Below are 16,134 nucleotides of genomic sequence, written 5' to 3'. Positions count from 1 at the left end.
ATGCAAACTGTTGTTTGCTTTGGGACTGTATGCCAAGAGCAGAGTAAATATAGTCGTGCTCTTGTGTACTTTGGCAGTTTGGATGCACTTCATCATTTAAAAAAACACATTTCTTTTTATATAAATCTTGTGTAAATGTAGGCCATCTAATTATAGTTAGCATTGGATTAGTGAAGAATGGTAGTACTTCACAGAAGTAATGAGTCTCTACGTAAGGCCATGTATTGTGCTGTCATTTCCATTGGAAAAAAATCATATTTCTACTACTGGAGGTAAAATTTTCATTCTGTTTGGCCACTAAATGCATGTCCCTGTGCTACATTCTGAAGTCCAGCCACCAAGAAGTTTGATTCCTCTGGACAACCTTGTAGTTATTTCTCTAGCTTGTGCATTCAAGTTCTACACAAACATTCTTAATAGCTTGACTTGCTTTGCATTTGTATTACACAAATGTAGAAAATCATTTTGGCATGTGGTAGCATTTCTTCCAGTGAGAAATCGTAGAGTTATGGAATGGTTTGGGTTGGAAAGGATCTTTAAGGTGATCTCATTCCAGCCCCCCCTGACATGGGCTGGGACATCTCCCACTAGCCCATGTTGCTCAGAGCCCCATCCAGCCTGGCCTTGAACAGTTCCATGTGATGTTATCACCAAAAAGGGAGTGTGTGAGGTACACAAGTATTAGGGAGGCATGATGCAATTCAGATAGCTGACTCTCTGCTTTTCACAGTGAATTGAGTATGAGCCAACAGTGTGTTCTCATTTCAATTTAAGTATTCCCCCAAACTGACACTGGTGGAACCACAGCTGAAATAGGGTGTCCAGTTCTGGCTCCCTTTTCTTCAAGCTCAGAAGAGTTGTGGTAGCACTGGAGAGGCTCCCACTGATGGTGTCAGGATGTTGAAGGCCTGGAGTGCATGACCTGAGAGCTAAGCAAGAGACAATGTCGGGGCAGCCTACAGCTCCTTGGAGGATAGTTACAAAAATGACAGAGCACAACTCTCTTCAGCAGTGCCAAGTGATACATTAAGGAACTGTGGCCGTGAACTACAAGTTCAGGAATGAGGAGGAAAGAAATCAGCATAGTGCTGCACAGAGGGATGGTAGAAACTGTCCTATTGAATGTTTTTGAGATTTAGCAGGGCAAAACCACAATAAATTGCTATTGACAATCCAGCTTCAACAAGAAATTGGACTACACAGCCACCAGAGGTCCTTTGCAGCCAGGATTTTGACTTGACAAGCTGAGTGGCAGAATAGCTGAGGCAAACAAGTTTTTATCACTGTCATCTCTTCTGAGGGTTAGTTCTCAAAAAGATAAAAAGGTGGTTACCTTAAGACTGTGCAAGCCTGTCAGACAAGGTTAACCTCCCCAGTCCTATTTAATATTTTGTAAAAGACACCCAGCAGATAGATTAAAATGGATTTGGGGTATATTTTAAAGTAGCATGTCACAGTATTGTAATATATTTCAGCTAATATTTTTCTATCTTAAAAGTTTCTGAAAATAACATTTTTCTTCCTAATTGCATTAAGTAGATGCTCACCTCACAATTGCCATAAAAGATCAATACCACAGTTGCACATACAATTGTAAGACTGCTTCTGTAGGTAGGAGTGCTACAGAGTTGTAGCTCCATTGCAGCTTAATTCTTCCTCAGTTTCTTTGTTGGGGCTTGAGCCAGTATCTTAAAAATTTATCCAGTGGGATATTCTGAGATTCTTTCCCCTTAATGTCAGGTCTTAGAATACTGTCCTTCCATTAGGAGGAAGGTTATTAGTGGAGTACTTTTGTGCTGGGTTAGCTCCCCTGTGTCTCTTCCCTGAAAAGCAGAAGCTGGTAGTCTGAAGCCAATGCAGATTAGTTCATGTTGGGAATTTGTGTGAGAAGTCAGTGGTTTTTAATATGTGTAAAAACATAGGAAGCTCTAATAAAAGCTTGAGTTTCACCCTGCAGTGAGAAAACAGCACTAGGATTCTGGAGCAAGTTTCTCAGGAATGCGTTCTGATAAAAACTTCAAGGTTAAACAGAGGAGGAGTACACTTCTAACAGCTTTTGCATGATCATAAGCATCTGTATACCTTTGGCCAAGTATTTTTTCCACTGAAGTTTGTTTACAGCAAATGTGGAGCAGGTTTTATTTTCTCCCAGATTTACACAACCTCAGGATAGAAAATACTTTCAGCATTATGGTGTTCCCTGCAGGAATATTAGCTCGATACTAATTCAAATTCAAGATCAGCACTTACATAGTGTTGTTGGGAACATCAGTTCCTGATTATGTCTTTTACAGCATTGTCACCCACATAAAAAGTAAGCCTAATTCTGCTACTTGTAATAGGTATGTGAATAGATCTTATTATCTGCTAATATCTAATAACATCTTCTGATTTGTGCAAAAATTATGAATGAAGAGGGTGTGTAATTTTTGAGAAACCATGTTAAGAGTAATCTAGATACTTTCCTGTCTGCAAGTATCTTGCAATACTTGCACTTTGGACCTTGCTGGCCTTTTTATAAAAAGGATCATCAAATTATTTTGTATTAATATTGAAACAATTAATAGATTTAGTCCAAAGTGGGTCTGTAGTCTAAGAAAGATACCTAAATGCATTCTTAAATTAAAACAACTATGTTCTGCTTTTTCATTATTTTGTGAGAAAAATTATTATATACATAATCAGTGTTTTATTTTATAAGGTGTTTTATCTAGTTAACAAATCTGTAGTTCTCTGGATAATTTTTTTCTTATTCTTGAGCATGCCTGTGTCATGTTGGTGTTCTGTAATCCACCTATACCAGTTATGAACCAGAACACTGTTCAAACCTCCTTTGTGCTATAACTGCAGTGTTGTAGACTGTTTGTGGCATGGAAATTAGTCCCTCTTCTGTTTTGTGTATTAGAGTAGGAGTTTTGCTTACACCTCCAGTAGTAACAGTTTCCATTTCATGCTTATTTCCATAAACATACTTTGCTGTGTCCTCCAGGTCCACGTTTGTTGTGAATATGATGCTGTGTTCATTTAGTATTGGAAACTGTTCCATAATGACTTCTAACCTTAGTCCTGTGCTTACTATGTACCCAGTCTTCCTCACTGTTTTTTTTTTTTTTTTGCTTAAATAGCCTTTTCCTCTTATTTCCATTTATTTAATGAAGTCTAGTTAGTTATCTGTCATCATTTCCTGTGGGTGGTGCAATGCTGACCTAGTTTCCAGTCACTGGAATGCCAGCAGGGCTCTTCTTGATTTGTCAAGGGTAAATGAACTTGCTCTGTGTGAAATCAAAAACAAAAGCAAAACTGGAAAAGCCCTCTTGTTTGTCCAGACTGTCATCTTTCCTTGCACCACATTTACAGCAGTAGGCTGTAAAGGTGTTTACTTGTTGCACTGTAAGTGCATCTTGTAAATCATGACTAAGAAGGCACTTACATCACTGAAATTATTCAGTGGTAGTTGAGATGTGCAGCAGTCTCTAAATATTTGAAGTAAAAACAAATGTGTATACATCTCTGTAGGAATCTCTTTGAAGTCAAGTAGTTTATTGAACACTGGGAAATCTCTCATAATCAGGGACAATAAAAGAAGCTTGAACCAATCACAAGGCCCATTAGTTAATCAAAGAGCAGGAAGGATCTCACCTTTTGTTTTCAAAATAAGCATCCCTTCACTGCTCCTTTTATAGACTTTGGAAAAAAAACCAAACAAAAAAACACAGTATATTTTCATCCAGTGGCTTCAGTGAGGTAGCTTGGCTGTTGAGTCTACAGAAAAACAATATGGGCTGCAATTCATAGTGTGTTTTATTCTTGAGGTCTTGAATTTGGAGATATGGTCTGGGGGTGACTATGATGGTGTTGGGTTGATGGTTGGACTAGATGATCTTTAAGGCCTCTTCCAACCTTGATGATTCTGTGATTCTGTAATTATGTCTCATAGAATCATATAGCAGTTTGTGAAGGGTACTGCTACTTCAGGCTGTTAGCAGCCAGTGTTAAACACAGCTCAGGGAGACCATCCAAATAGTCTTAAACTGCCAGAAACCCCAACACTCTGAGCTATGGTGGCATTAACCCTCTTCTTAATGCTTTCAAATCTAGCTGGTATACTTAATTGAACATTTCAAATGTGGTCCTCACTATATTGTTCTATTTTCTCAAGAGTAAAATGAGTATTTACATATTGACATCTTTATATTCTATGCTCTTTTACTGAATTAGTGGCTGATGTAAGTACAGTTTTATTAGGGGAGAATTCTTTTGAGTATCAGTCCTTAAAATCTACTCTTTTATCTTGTGGTGTTTAGTTCTTCAGGGGTGGGTGCCTCCTCTGCCCATTACTGCTTTAATGTCCAGATGAAAGCTTCTCAATTTTTCCTAATTCAACTTGTGCAAAGTCTTGATTACATACAGCCTTGCACTCTAATTAATATTTTATATAGTCACAAATAAACTAAAGCAGGAAACAGTATTGCAGTAGTAAGCTACAGATACAGGCAATATTTGTCAGTATCACAAGTCAGTAAGTCATGTTGAGGAGGGTGTCAATGTGATAAAACAGATTTTCTTTTTAAAATTTTCTATAAATAATAAAGCAATTTCCCCCTTTTTAAGTAAATATTGTGAAAATTCAAAGTAGCAGCAAGAGGACTAACAGATTGAAAAAAGGAAAGAGTCAGCAAATAAAAAGATGTAAACATCAAAGATAGACAAGATTTATTTAGGGAACAAAATTTGAGTATTGCAGCGTTCAGGCCTTTAAAGGTTTTAGGATTTGCTTTTAGTAACAACTTTTAAAGACTTTGGCACAGTGTTCCCTTGAATTCAGGTTTCCAAATTGCTCTGAAATATGCAGACTTCATGATAATAGAATAAAACATTGTGGAGTGTGTCTGGACAGGGGAAATTGCAGGGATGAAAGTAAAAAGATTTAAATGAGTTTTCTGCAGATTTGTTTGCATAAGCGAAAAAGGTCAGAGAAATGTCATGCTTCGAATATCCTCACCAGTCTGTAAATGGGAGAGGGAGGAAAGGATTGTAAAACTCTCTGGTGCTTGGAACTGTGATTCAGAAATTAAAATTTCTGTTTGCTATTGCCTATATCTTTTGTTTCTTTTAAAGCAGATGGCAAGAAGCAGAAGCAGAACCAGAGCCAGGCACCGGTGCCAGGACTGAGCATACCCAGCCAGCCCTTGACTCGACCCCTGCAGCCTTTGCCACCTTTGCAGCCAAGCCCTGTGCAGCAGCCAGGTGTGCCAACAAGTGGCCCTTCCCAGACCACCATCCATGTAATACCAACAGGTAACTTCATTTGACATCACTGTGTGAGTGCAGTGGCTGCTTTTTTCCTTGAATTAGACTGCTGTGTGCTCTACATTTTGCTAATCTTTTAAAGTGAATGTTTGAGTCACTTCATAATCTTTCATTCTAGTCAGTTTCCCATAACATTTGTTCTTTTAAACTGATAAAGGGGAAGGACAGTACTACTGATTTGAAAAGAATTCAGGGTCAATTTTATTTATGGAGAGGAAGAAATTCTGCTAAGGATAGTCATGGAAGTTATTAAACATACTACTGTTGGTAAAAGTGAAGGAAAAGAAACCTGTACCTTCTTTAAGTAACGGGGGAAAAAACATTATCAGCATCACTCCTATGTCTGTCCCTTGGCAGTTAATTCTTTTGGCAGAGGGAATGGCAAGGCTGACATTGAAGTTCTAGCCCTAGTTAAATATTACTTTGCAGTGTGATTATGTTTTCCCCTGTCTAAAGAAATGTAGATCCTCTTTTTTTCTTTCTTTTATTTTTTTTTTCTGTATGTGATCGCTGAAGATTAGTTGGCATTGGAATTCCCTTATGATTACTGTGTTCTGCAGACTCCTTGGTGGATTTTATATTCTTCCACTGTCCTTACACACAAGACCTTTGCAGGGAGTGGGGGAGATATATTTATCTTCTCTGTTAGGAAGCTGTATATATATTGACTTTAATATTTCAGTAAAATACCGTTTAGGCTGTTTTCACTTCTCTTGCAATACCCAAAGCAGACACAGTTTTTATTTTACATGGCTCAGATGAGTCAGTTTTCCAAAGGAGATGTGTACTCTGGAATAGGCATATGGCTTTGACTCATGAAATTCAGATTTAGGGTGTGCTCTGTCTTTTTTTCAGCTTCGACAGCGGTGAATGTAACTCATCGGCCCGTGGCTCCAGCTAATCCCAAGCTTCCTATCCCAAGAACCCCTGCTAACCATCAGGTGGTCTATACCACTATTCCTGCACCACCAGCTCAGAATCCTGTAAGAGGAGCTGTCATGACCAGCCCAGGCTTAAGGCCAGTCACCCCACAGACTGGAGGTAAGGGATGATTCCTCCCATGTGCTTCTTACCGTGACATAGCTTGGTACGTTCTACCTCATGGATGTGGTGTTTAGGTTTTTGATTTGGATGTGTTGTTTGGTCTTTTTGCAGTACTGGTGTTAGTTAGAGAGTTTAGGGTTTTTTCCCAGTTTATGGAATTCAGAAAATTCTCGGGCTACTAAGAAATTCTATTTGCAGCTATGTGAATGAGGAGAAATTGGAGTTAAGTCATCCCAGGCACCAGCTCTGCCAATTAAGTATCTGTGGTACACATCCCACATACTTTACAAGGCAGTGGAACATAATATGACAAGCATCACCCTAGAAAATCATGTTTGATTTCCTGGCTAAAAGTTATATTTCTATCAGGCATCCTAGTGTAATTCCTTAGCAATCTCTGATGTCCTGTGCTCAGCAAATTTCTTTCCTTTCTCAAGGCCTCAAGAGATGAAATTTCTCACCAGATGTATCAGAAATTGATATATGCTTGAGTTTCCTTGAGATGTTGGCAAGCTCCCCTTGACTTTGCAAATGCATAAGTGATACCTTCTCCTAGCAATAAACTCATTTTCTGAAATGAGTAATAGATGTCAAAAATAAAGAACTTAAATGCTATTTTGTTACAAAGTGGTGGATTTTAACTGGTTTTTTTTGCTCCCCACAATTTCTACACTATGGTGGTTTTAACACCTTTATGTTTAACATAAATTTCCCTTTTTTATGAGTATGTGCCTACCTTTGTGATGTCCTGGTAGTAATGCTGCTACTGATGTATATTGATTTATGTTATCATTGCAACAGCCTTTAGTGCCAGTAGCAGATGCTTCTTGAGTAGAGTGCTGCTGCACTTTGTCTTTGAAAAATTGATTGTGAGAACCCATCCAAAGTGTTTTGCAAATTGCAGTTTTGTACTTCTGCCTCAAGTGAGTAGTATCCCTACCTAGAAGTGATGCTATGTTTGTATCTTATATCTTATTAAGGCATTTCTGACCATCTTCAGATGGTTGTAGTTTCCTGAGACAGAGCTACAGTCATACTAAACCAATGTATCTTACCAGGTTCTCACAGAGGAGGAATAGCCAGCTCAGGTTACAGTTCAAACCACAGGAGTTCACACAAGCTTCATCAGCTTCTTAGAGAGACTCCAATAAGAAAAAGATATAAAGCACCTGCCCAGTGTTTAGCACTTTATAATTAAAGCATTAAGATTTAGCACTCTGAGTCCCTGCCTTGCACTCACACATTACACAGACTTCTGACCCTCATTCCCTGTGGATTGTAGTTTGATGTATGTTTATGAAGAAAAGAAATTGCCATACAATAACTGTGGCTTCCTGATAATGTGTTGCTTTGTGAGCTTGTCTTCAGGAGTATGAGAATGTTTCAGTCTTACACAAGTGTAGAACTAGGGTATCATAGAGATTGCCTCAAATCTTGTATTTCTCGACCGAAATGGAGGGATAACCCAGGCAATCCATAACAATGAGCAAAGGCTTTGAGTTCACAGAAATGTTCCAACAGTGACTAGATAAAGTGTTACTTAAGATAGTTAGATGTGGTATAAAATGAATGAAAACTTGGTAGCTTGCAAGAGTTTTGGCTATTATTTACAAGGCTATAAAACTGTCTAGTTTATTCCTGCCAGGCAGGTTAGTTTGCTGTGGGAATGACTGAAATGTTGATGCCTGTGAGTAGTGTCCATCATGGAGTCTGTTCTGGGAGGGAGGACAAGCTTCTTGGACAGTGACTTAGCTTTTTTGCTCTCAGTGTCATCCACAGCACAGCCTTCTGAGTGAATAACATTGTGCTGCAGCAGCATTTCTCTTTTCCTTTCTGAATCCCAAAATGATGTAATTGTTCTTTTCATACTTAAGCTCCCTGTATCTCCCACGCTTCTCCTCCTCACCCATTTCTTTCATGCTACAAAGTGCTAAAACAACATTCTGTCCCCTCTGCAAACACAAGCGCTTGCTCTGTCTCACTTTTACAGCTTCAGGGGATGGGAGGTGATTTTGTTGTTACACAGTGCTTCATCAGTCTGCTGGCAGCTGGAGGAGTCTGTCTGAAATTTGGCTTCATGCAGCAGAAGCAAGGAGCTGGTCTTCCAATGTTCTGTTTAGCTGCCTGTAAGTATTGAATGCTCAGAGTGTTCGTTGTGCTCCTTGCAGGTGTGACCGTGCGGATGCCTCAGACAACCTACGTGGTGAACAGCGGGCTGGCTCTGGGCTCGGGAGCGCCTCAGCTCACGGTGCACCACCGACCGCCGCCGCAAGCGCACACGGTGAGTGGGGCTCTCCAACCACCTCCTCCAATGTACAGCCTTGTCTCTGCACTGGCATCTCAGGCTGCTCTTAGTGTGAGCTGCAGAGCACTCAAATGCCTTGTTGACACTCCACAGCCAATTCTGTGCATGGCACCACCCAGTCACCTACAGCAGCTCCTGCCCAGAATGGTAAAAGCTGTGCAATCTGTTAGCTCACCCTGGCCTTCTCCAAATTACCAGGAGAACATACTGAAAATTAGTGCATGAGCTGTCTGCAGGTGACTCACGGAGTCAAGCGTACAGAAAAACTGCCAGTAAAATGTTTTGTCATGGTTTGGCTATGAACTGGGTGGCCGCTTTTTAGTACAGCTCTTTGCAAAACTGAGGTAGGAGAACAAGGTGCAGACCAAATCTCCAAGGTTGCCAACTCCCAAACTCCAGAGGTTTTTAGTCAGTGTTGAGGGTGATCACTTCTGCATCACCTAAAACCCCTTTTGGTTAGAATTTGAGAATTTTCTCTAACACATTTAATTTCATTTCAGCTACATTGCCTGTACACTCACTGTTGGGCAGTCACATAACTTACAGTGTCCTGAAATGGTAAATATATTGTCAAGAAGGTGGCTTACCATCCTTTCAGTCTAGACATAATCAACTCAGTGCACTCTTCCATGATAAATAATGAGAATAAATGAAGCAAATATCACGCAGAACACTTAAGATGCCAACAACTACCCCAGATTCCAACCTGAAAGATCTCAGGCTTGAAGCATGGTAACTGCATTCCTAAATTCATCTTAACTAATATAAATGAGAGACCTAGGACTGTTTTTGCAGTATAAAAAAGAAGTATCACTGGAAAGACACATTTGTGCCCTTATTTCAAAATTTTCTGGAAAGTGAGGCTGAGCTTTTGTGATCAATTTAAAGTGATAGGATCTATGTGGCATCATTACCCTGTCTTCCTTTTGTGACTGAATACCTGTCTGTAGAAGAGAGGATGAGTTGTTAGCTTAATGCCCTGTCTGGGGTGTTGGGTAACGTGGGAACAGCAGCTCAAACGTAGATTGGTTCAAAGTCACTGTGAACCTGCTTGCCCAGTCCTCGTAAAGGGCACAGTGTTGAGTTCATCCTCCCCTGGCTGGGAAGCAAAGAAGATACAGGGAAATTACTGTGGCAATGTCATTCGTACAACTAGGGATTTAAATATGAATAAGAATTTATGGCATCCTTGCTCCCACCCCTTCTTATCATTTGCAGCTGCTGCCTTGCCTGTGCACACAGGACTGAGAGTTCTGATGGCTGGGTGACTGCAGGCTCATCTGCTTCCATTTACCTGGGGAGTGATGAATTAAAGGCTCCTTCCATTGCTGTAGATTCTGACTTTTCCCTTATTGCTCTTGTGCTGCTTAGGAGCCACCACGCCCCATACATCCCGCTCCACTTCCAGAGGCACCACAGCCACCACGTCTGCCCCCCGAAGCTGCCAACACTTCTCCACCTCAAAAGCCACAGCTGAAGCTGGCCCGGGTACAGAGCCAGAATGGGATTGTGCTGTCGTGGAGCGTGATGGAGGTGGACCGGAGCTGTGCCACCGTGGACAGTTACCACCTGTATGCCTACCACGAGGACCCCAGTGCCACCATGGCCTCGCAGTGGAAGAAGATCGGGGAGGTGAAGGCGCTGCCGCTGCCCATGGCGTGCACGCTGACACAGTTCGTGTCTGGCAGCAAATACTACTTTGCAGTCCGGGCTAAGGATGTCTATGGACGCTTTGGACCCTTCTGTGACCCCCAGTCCACAGACGTGATCTCTTCCCAGAGCAGTTAAACTAGAGATCTTTGGACCCTTTAAACCTGTCCTGCTATCAAGAATTACCCCAGGTTTGGGAGGAGTTGATCCCATGCATGTAATTCACCTTTAAATCCACTCTGCAGGATTGTTTTAGACAGTTGTGTGATACACTACATGCACTCAGAACCAAAAGAAAAATAAAGTCTGACCTGCAGCAAGAGAGCCTGTTTTTTCTAAATAGTTCATGCCATTGGCTATTTGAAAATTTTGTTTTTCCTTCCATGACAGGTGTTGCACCTAGATACCTACTATCCTTTATCCAAGAGCATCCTGAATGCCTGGGGTTCTGCTTCAGAATGGAAACAAAATAGTAAATTGCAGTTTGTCTAAAGTAAAATATATACATCTGTAATGTCTATTGAGACACCAACACAAGGGCAAAAACAATCTGCCTCTTGCTTCCCCCAGCATTCTGTGATGTGACATGAAGGGTGATTCAAGGTCTCACTTTTTGTACTGGAGGCTTGAGTGGTCTGGTCTTACCTTACAAATTGTAATAAGCTCTCTGAGGGGAGGGAAGGGAACTTGAGTCTGGCCAGGAACCCATGTAAATTTGGAGGTGGTGGAGAAAAAAGAATAATCAACCCACAACCTCCTACCTCTTCTAAGTAAGAATGCTCCTCTATTTTCACTATCTTCCCCTACTCATCCTGGGAGCATTCCCAGATCTGAAACTGGATTGTAAAGTCTCCATTCACACCTTGATAGTTCTGGCAGTTTCTCTGTCCCTCCCCTCATACATCCAGCCCTATTTTTTAGATTTATTTTGTGCCTTAAAGAATAATTTCAGAAATAAAATGTAGCCAGATACCTTGTGGTGTTCTTTTATTTGCTTGGAGTTATTTTTCCTTTTACCCTTCTAGTCTTTTATCAGTGCTTCTCATTTTCCAGGCCTGCAGTAATTGCTATTTATGTAAAGACAAGAAAGTGTAACATCTGCTGATTGTGAATTTGTTCTTATCTGCAGTATCACTTCAACCCTTTCCTTACTGAGTAGTTGTTTTTGTCCTGTCAAGAATATTGAGTATACAGACATTATTTTCCACCAGAGCCTTTCCTGGTTCTTTTGGGAAAGCTGCAATTCAGCCAAAGAATAAATCCCTGTGGTGCAGTGCCATGAAAGCTTCTGCCTGTTTGCACTCGTTTGGATGCTCAGTGAGTACAAAAGGAGGAGCTGCTTCCCAGTGTGCTTCTCTCTCCCCTCACCTGCCTGTGTCTGCAGAAAGCAGACATAGCCAAGGGGGTTTTAGAAACTGTTTTAGACACTGGCCTGAACCTTGTGAGCGATTGCAAATGTTAATAGATGCTTCCATGATGTTTCTGAGCTGAGAAAAGAAATTGGTGCATCTCCCCTGCTGTCATTGACTTGTTAAACTTGGTTTTTGTAGAACAAAATTGTAGCGCATCTGGACAAGAAAGTAGATGTGAGGATTGAATTTTGGCAATTTTCAGTTGCATTCCTACCCAGTAGAACCAAACAATGGGTTTAGAGGGGAAAGATATTTTTTTTAATCCACTTCACCATATAGCAAAGCTGCAGACTATGACATTTTTCATTTCAGTGCTCTCTTTCTCAAAACCAGCATGCTGAAGTGTGAAGCAAGATTGAAAAAGTATCAGAGAAGTTAAATCCTCAAACAGGGCTGAAATATTCTAAGAGATAATGGGTTCTGTAGCTGTGGTTCCTTTGTTTAGAATCTTTAAAATGAAAGAAATGCCAATGTAGACGTCTGTCTGATTTACTGCACTGCTTCATGTAGCTGGGAGTGTCACTTCTCTCAGGTGAGTTATGGATATTCTCTGTATGAAAACTTGCATTTAAAAGTTGATTTCGGCAAGCAAAAATTCTGGCCAAATCCAAGTATCCTCAGAGGAGGTTCACACTGTGTATGAACAATGTGTAACCTTTCCTTTGATCTGCAGTTGTCCCTGTACTTCTGGTGCTATTATCAAAAACTCCTTGAATTTTTCTGTGTTTAAGTAAATGTTCTGTTTGCTTATTTTAAGGAATAATTACTTAATAATGCATTTAGATTGTTTGTGGAAATAGACTAAATTATGGTCCTTATAAAGACAGTTCTGTAATAGAGATTAGAACAGTTATTTCCAGTTGATGGCTGTCAAGTCCTTGCACAATTTTTTGTTAATGTGTCTTTGAGGTGGTACCAAAGAGCCTTTGGCTGTATCAGTAGTATGAAATTTTACAGTTTGAAAGTTGAAATAAGCATGAGGATACAACCTAGAACTTCATTTTAGTTGTGATTCCAGCCCAAACAATAAGTGAGCTTTGTTATAGTTTGAGCTTCCATTTAGATATCCCTAGTTAGGTTTGTCTCCTTTGGGATAGGCAGGGGGTGCAAGTCCTGCATCAGAGTATTTTCTTTCCTCCAGTGGAGGTATTAATAGGGATGGTGTGTCATTCCATTTGGAGGTTTTGTGGCTGCATCATTAGAGAAAGAAGATTCATACTTAATTACTAAAGATTTAGTTCTTTACTGAACTGACTAAAAACTGGCTTCTGTCTTACCAGATCCATTTCTGGCCTGTATGGCAGCAGTTCTGGGTTTTTGGCAGGATTTTGTGAGACACCTTTGTTGACCAAAGATGTTGCAGCTCTGGAGTGAATGATCACTTCCCTGTTGTTTCATCCCTGCAGGGCTGTTAAAGGTCGAATTCCAGTATCTTGAGCAAGTACTGGTGGAGAAGTGTGTGATAAAGCACACCTTGACTTTGAGATGCCTGGTTTGGTGTGGAGACCTCCAAGGGAGCTGGTCCCTAAATCACTGATGCCCAAAGAGAAAACTATGCCAGTTTTGTGCAGTCACTGTCACTGTGGAGCAGATCTCTGCAGTGAGTTGCTAATAAACATGAGTAGTGCTTAACTCCTTACCTCATGGCAGTTTTTCCCATGTAGTCGAATGGCTGATGGTTTTATTATCCTTTACCTCCCAGAATGATTAAAACTATTGAGAAGCTTTCTGCTAGCAACAATCAACCAGAACAATTTGTTTCTTTTATAGACTTTATTTTAAAGTATTACCAAAATATTTGGCAACATTCAGTAGAAGTCTGTTAATACTGTGCTTCTAGACTGGTCTCTTCTTTAATGAAAAGCATCAATCACTGAAGCCTTCCAAGAATCCACTTTTAAATATGCTAAAAATTTCTATATGGTTTTTAAGTGGAATTGTTGAGTTTGGTTTCTTCTCTGCACTTAATGCAAATTTTTCCATCTTTCAATAGCTTGGTATAAAGTTGTTCCTGACTCTGTGTCTGAATTCTGTGATTCTGTATTTTGCTGCTGCCTCTGGGCACATGACATTTCAGCAGTACTGCCTTGGACTGAGTTGCCCATGTTTTAGCAAATACTCCACTGACTACAGCTGTGTTTTCCATCCTCATTTACTTTTGGGTGTGCTTTAGGTTTGAATTGTTTTCTCTGTGTGTGATACAAGGGCATCTGGATGTCCAGGTTGAAAGTAATTTGAGTTAGTGCATTTACTTGGAGAGTAGCCCTGCTGTGGAGTGCTGATGGCAAAATGGCATTCTGCATTTCTCCTACTTACAGCTTCACTGGCCTGTTTTATTGCTGTATGGTTAAAAAACTATTGGATACAAAAACATAAATGCTGGGAGGGGACAGACTGCAGACTGCAGGCATCAGTACTGTCTCCAGTGCCAGCTTCAGAAAACACAAGGATGCAGCTCTCTCAGCCTGTAATTATTTCCATGCTCTGAGCACCTTCCCCTATGCATTGGTCTGACGTTGCTCCTTGGAATTGTTTGTGCTGCCCTTGGCCATGTTAGATCACTGAGCACAAGCACTGACACCCATTCCCAAGGCTTTTAGCACAAGGCTGGAAACACTAATGGTGTTCTCCCTGTAAAATTAAGGGGTCTTACCCTGTTTCCATTGAAAACAAAGACAAGACCCCTCAGTCTTCACTGGGACCATGACTCAGCTCAATAATAGGATCTGAACATCATTTTGTACTGTAACAGAAATAACCACTTCAGCTCTTCCTTGATGTTGTTAGTCTTAAATGTACAGTAAATAAAACCAATATTATATAAAGGGATGGGTCATGTCTGTTCCTGCTCCCAAGACAGCCATTCCCCAGGATGAGTATTGCATACACTGTACAAAACCAAGCTGTGATTCTGCCTTCTTATACACCCCTTGAGTATTCTCCTTTTGTCAAAAATATCTATGCAGATATTTTAAATAGAAGCTTGATATATTAAATATATATTTTTTTAATTCGTTGATTTGGGTAGGGGTGGGCATTGTATGAAAACACTGGAGGGAGAAGAGATTAAATGACACTAAGCCAGCCCTGCCATGCAAATCTATTCCCTTCCAAACACCTTCTGAGAGGAGAAGGAAAAATATAAGGATAGCTAGGAGAAAACAAATCAATGAATTTTCCTTTTCATCCCTTTTAAGTTAAAAAGGCATCTTTCTTTCTCATTATCATTATGGAGGCTGAGCATTCTTTTCTTCTTTTATATACATATGCCTATATATATGTACAGACGTGTGTATATAAATACATACACACACACATATATATATATTTGTACTGCTGTCTTAAACTAATAGGGTGTAGCTGTAAATAAAATAGCTAAGTAGTAGTTGTTCAGGGATTCCTGTTCAGCTTTAGTAATTTATTGGTCATCAGAAGTCAAATGTGCAAAATCCTTTGTTGAAAAATTCCAAATCTGATTTCTTGTTTTGTTTTGCAGCTGGACTTGTAAATACAAAAGAAAAAATGTAGGACTGATTTAATGTCCACTTTAAACTGGGCAGTTGCCAGCTTTCCCCATTTTTGTATGTACTATAGATTAGTGTGTGTCTGTGTTAACTGTTAGTGGGGTTTTGTCTGACAAGCCTGGAATTTATACTTTGAAATAAAACTACTGGGTTTTTAACATTTTGAGTCATTTGTGCTTAGTTCCTGACACCACAGGAGGCAATTCTCAAAGAGCCCAAAGCCTGCTCCTCCTCTCCAGAGGTGTTGCCACCTTGCTCAACCAACATTGAGCAGCAAGGCTTTGGCTCGTGGTCATTCCCAGGAAGTCACTGCATAGTGCTGCCCTCACAGAAGCAAAAAACCAAAGCAATGCTGTAACTTCTGGAAAGTTGCCTTTCATGCACTTCTGCAAGGCATGGACAGAGAGAATAAAGTGACCTGCATCCCAGAGTTGCCCCAGATGAATTCAGGAATGGAAATCCAGTTGCTGGTGCTGCTCTCCTTGCCCTCCAAGATGCCAGGTTTGACCACTAAAGCAATGGTCATTCTTTCAGCAAGAGGCTTTGGTCAAAGTACTGGAGTTTCTCAGAGCACCCTTCAAGCATGAAGGCCCACTCACCTGGCCAGGAAGCAGCTGCTGTGGACAGCACAAAGTGCATCACTCAGGGTAATGAAATCAGGATTCATAAATTATAAATAAATAATAAAACATGTCTTAGTGCAGGCATCATGAAGGGCTCTGCCCCCCCACCCAGCTGCCTCAAGGGTAGAAGCCAGGAGCAGCACCATGGCAGATGTTGTGCAACTCGTTTGGGACCAATAAACAGCTGGACTAGAAGGCAGTCTGGGAAAATCTGCCTCTTGAACCCAACTCTGCTGCCAAACTGCAGAGAACTCAAAGTACACAGA

General features: G+C 40.6%; 1 protein-coding gene across 12 annotated transcripts in view; it reads left to right on the top strand.

Annotated features, from left to right (window-relative positions):
* The window catches only part of ATF7IP (activating transcription factor 7 interacting protein), an 82,587-nt gene extending 67,184 nt beyond the window's left edge, over nt 1-15,403 (top strand). For 10 of the 12 annotated variants that reach the window (XM_054631616.2, XM_054631607.2, XM_054631613.2 and 7 more), the window contains 4 exons: nt 5,119-5,298; nt 6,166-6,351; nt 8,523-8,635; nt 10,031-15,403. In XM_054631616.2, coding sequence (XP_054487591.2) covers nt 5,119-5,298; nt 6,166-6,351; nt 8,523-8,635; nt 10,031-10,447 — 896 coding nt within the window. In that variant the 3' untranslated portion in view covers nt 10,448-15,403. The remainder of the gene's footprint in view (nt 1-5,118; nt 5,299-6,165; nt 6,352-8,522; nt 8,636-10,030) is intronic. The other 2 variants (XM_054631614.2, XM_054631618.2) reach the window with 1 other exon arrangement.
* Nucleotides 15,404-16,134: the final 731 nt, after the last annotated feature.

The sequence above is a fragment of the Agelaius phoeniceus genome, chromosome 5, assembly GCF_051311805.1.
Source record: "Agelaius phoeniceus isolate bAgePho1 chromosome 5, bAgePho1.hap1, whole genome shotgun sequence".
NCBI lineage: Eukaryota > Metazoa > Chordata > Aves > Passeriformes > Icteridae > Agelaius > Agelaius phoeniceus.
This window is presented reverse-complemented; position numbering and strand designations above follow the sequence as displayed.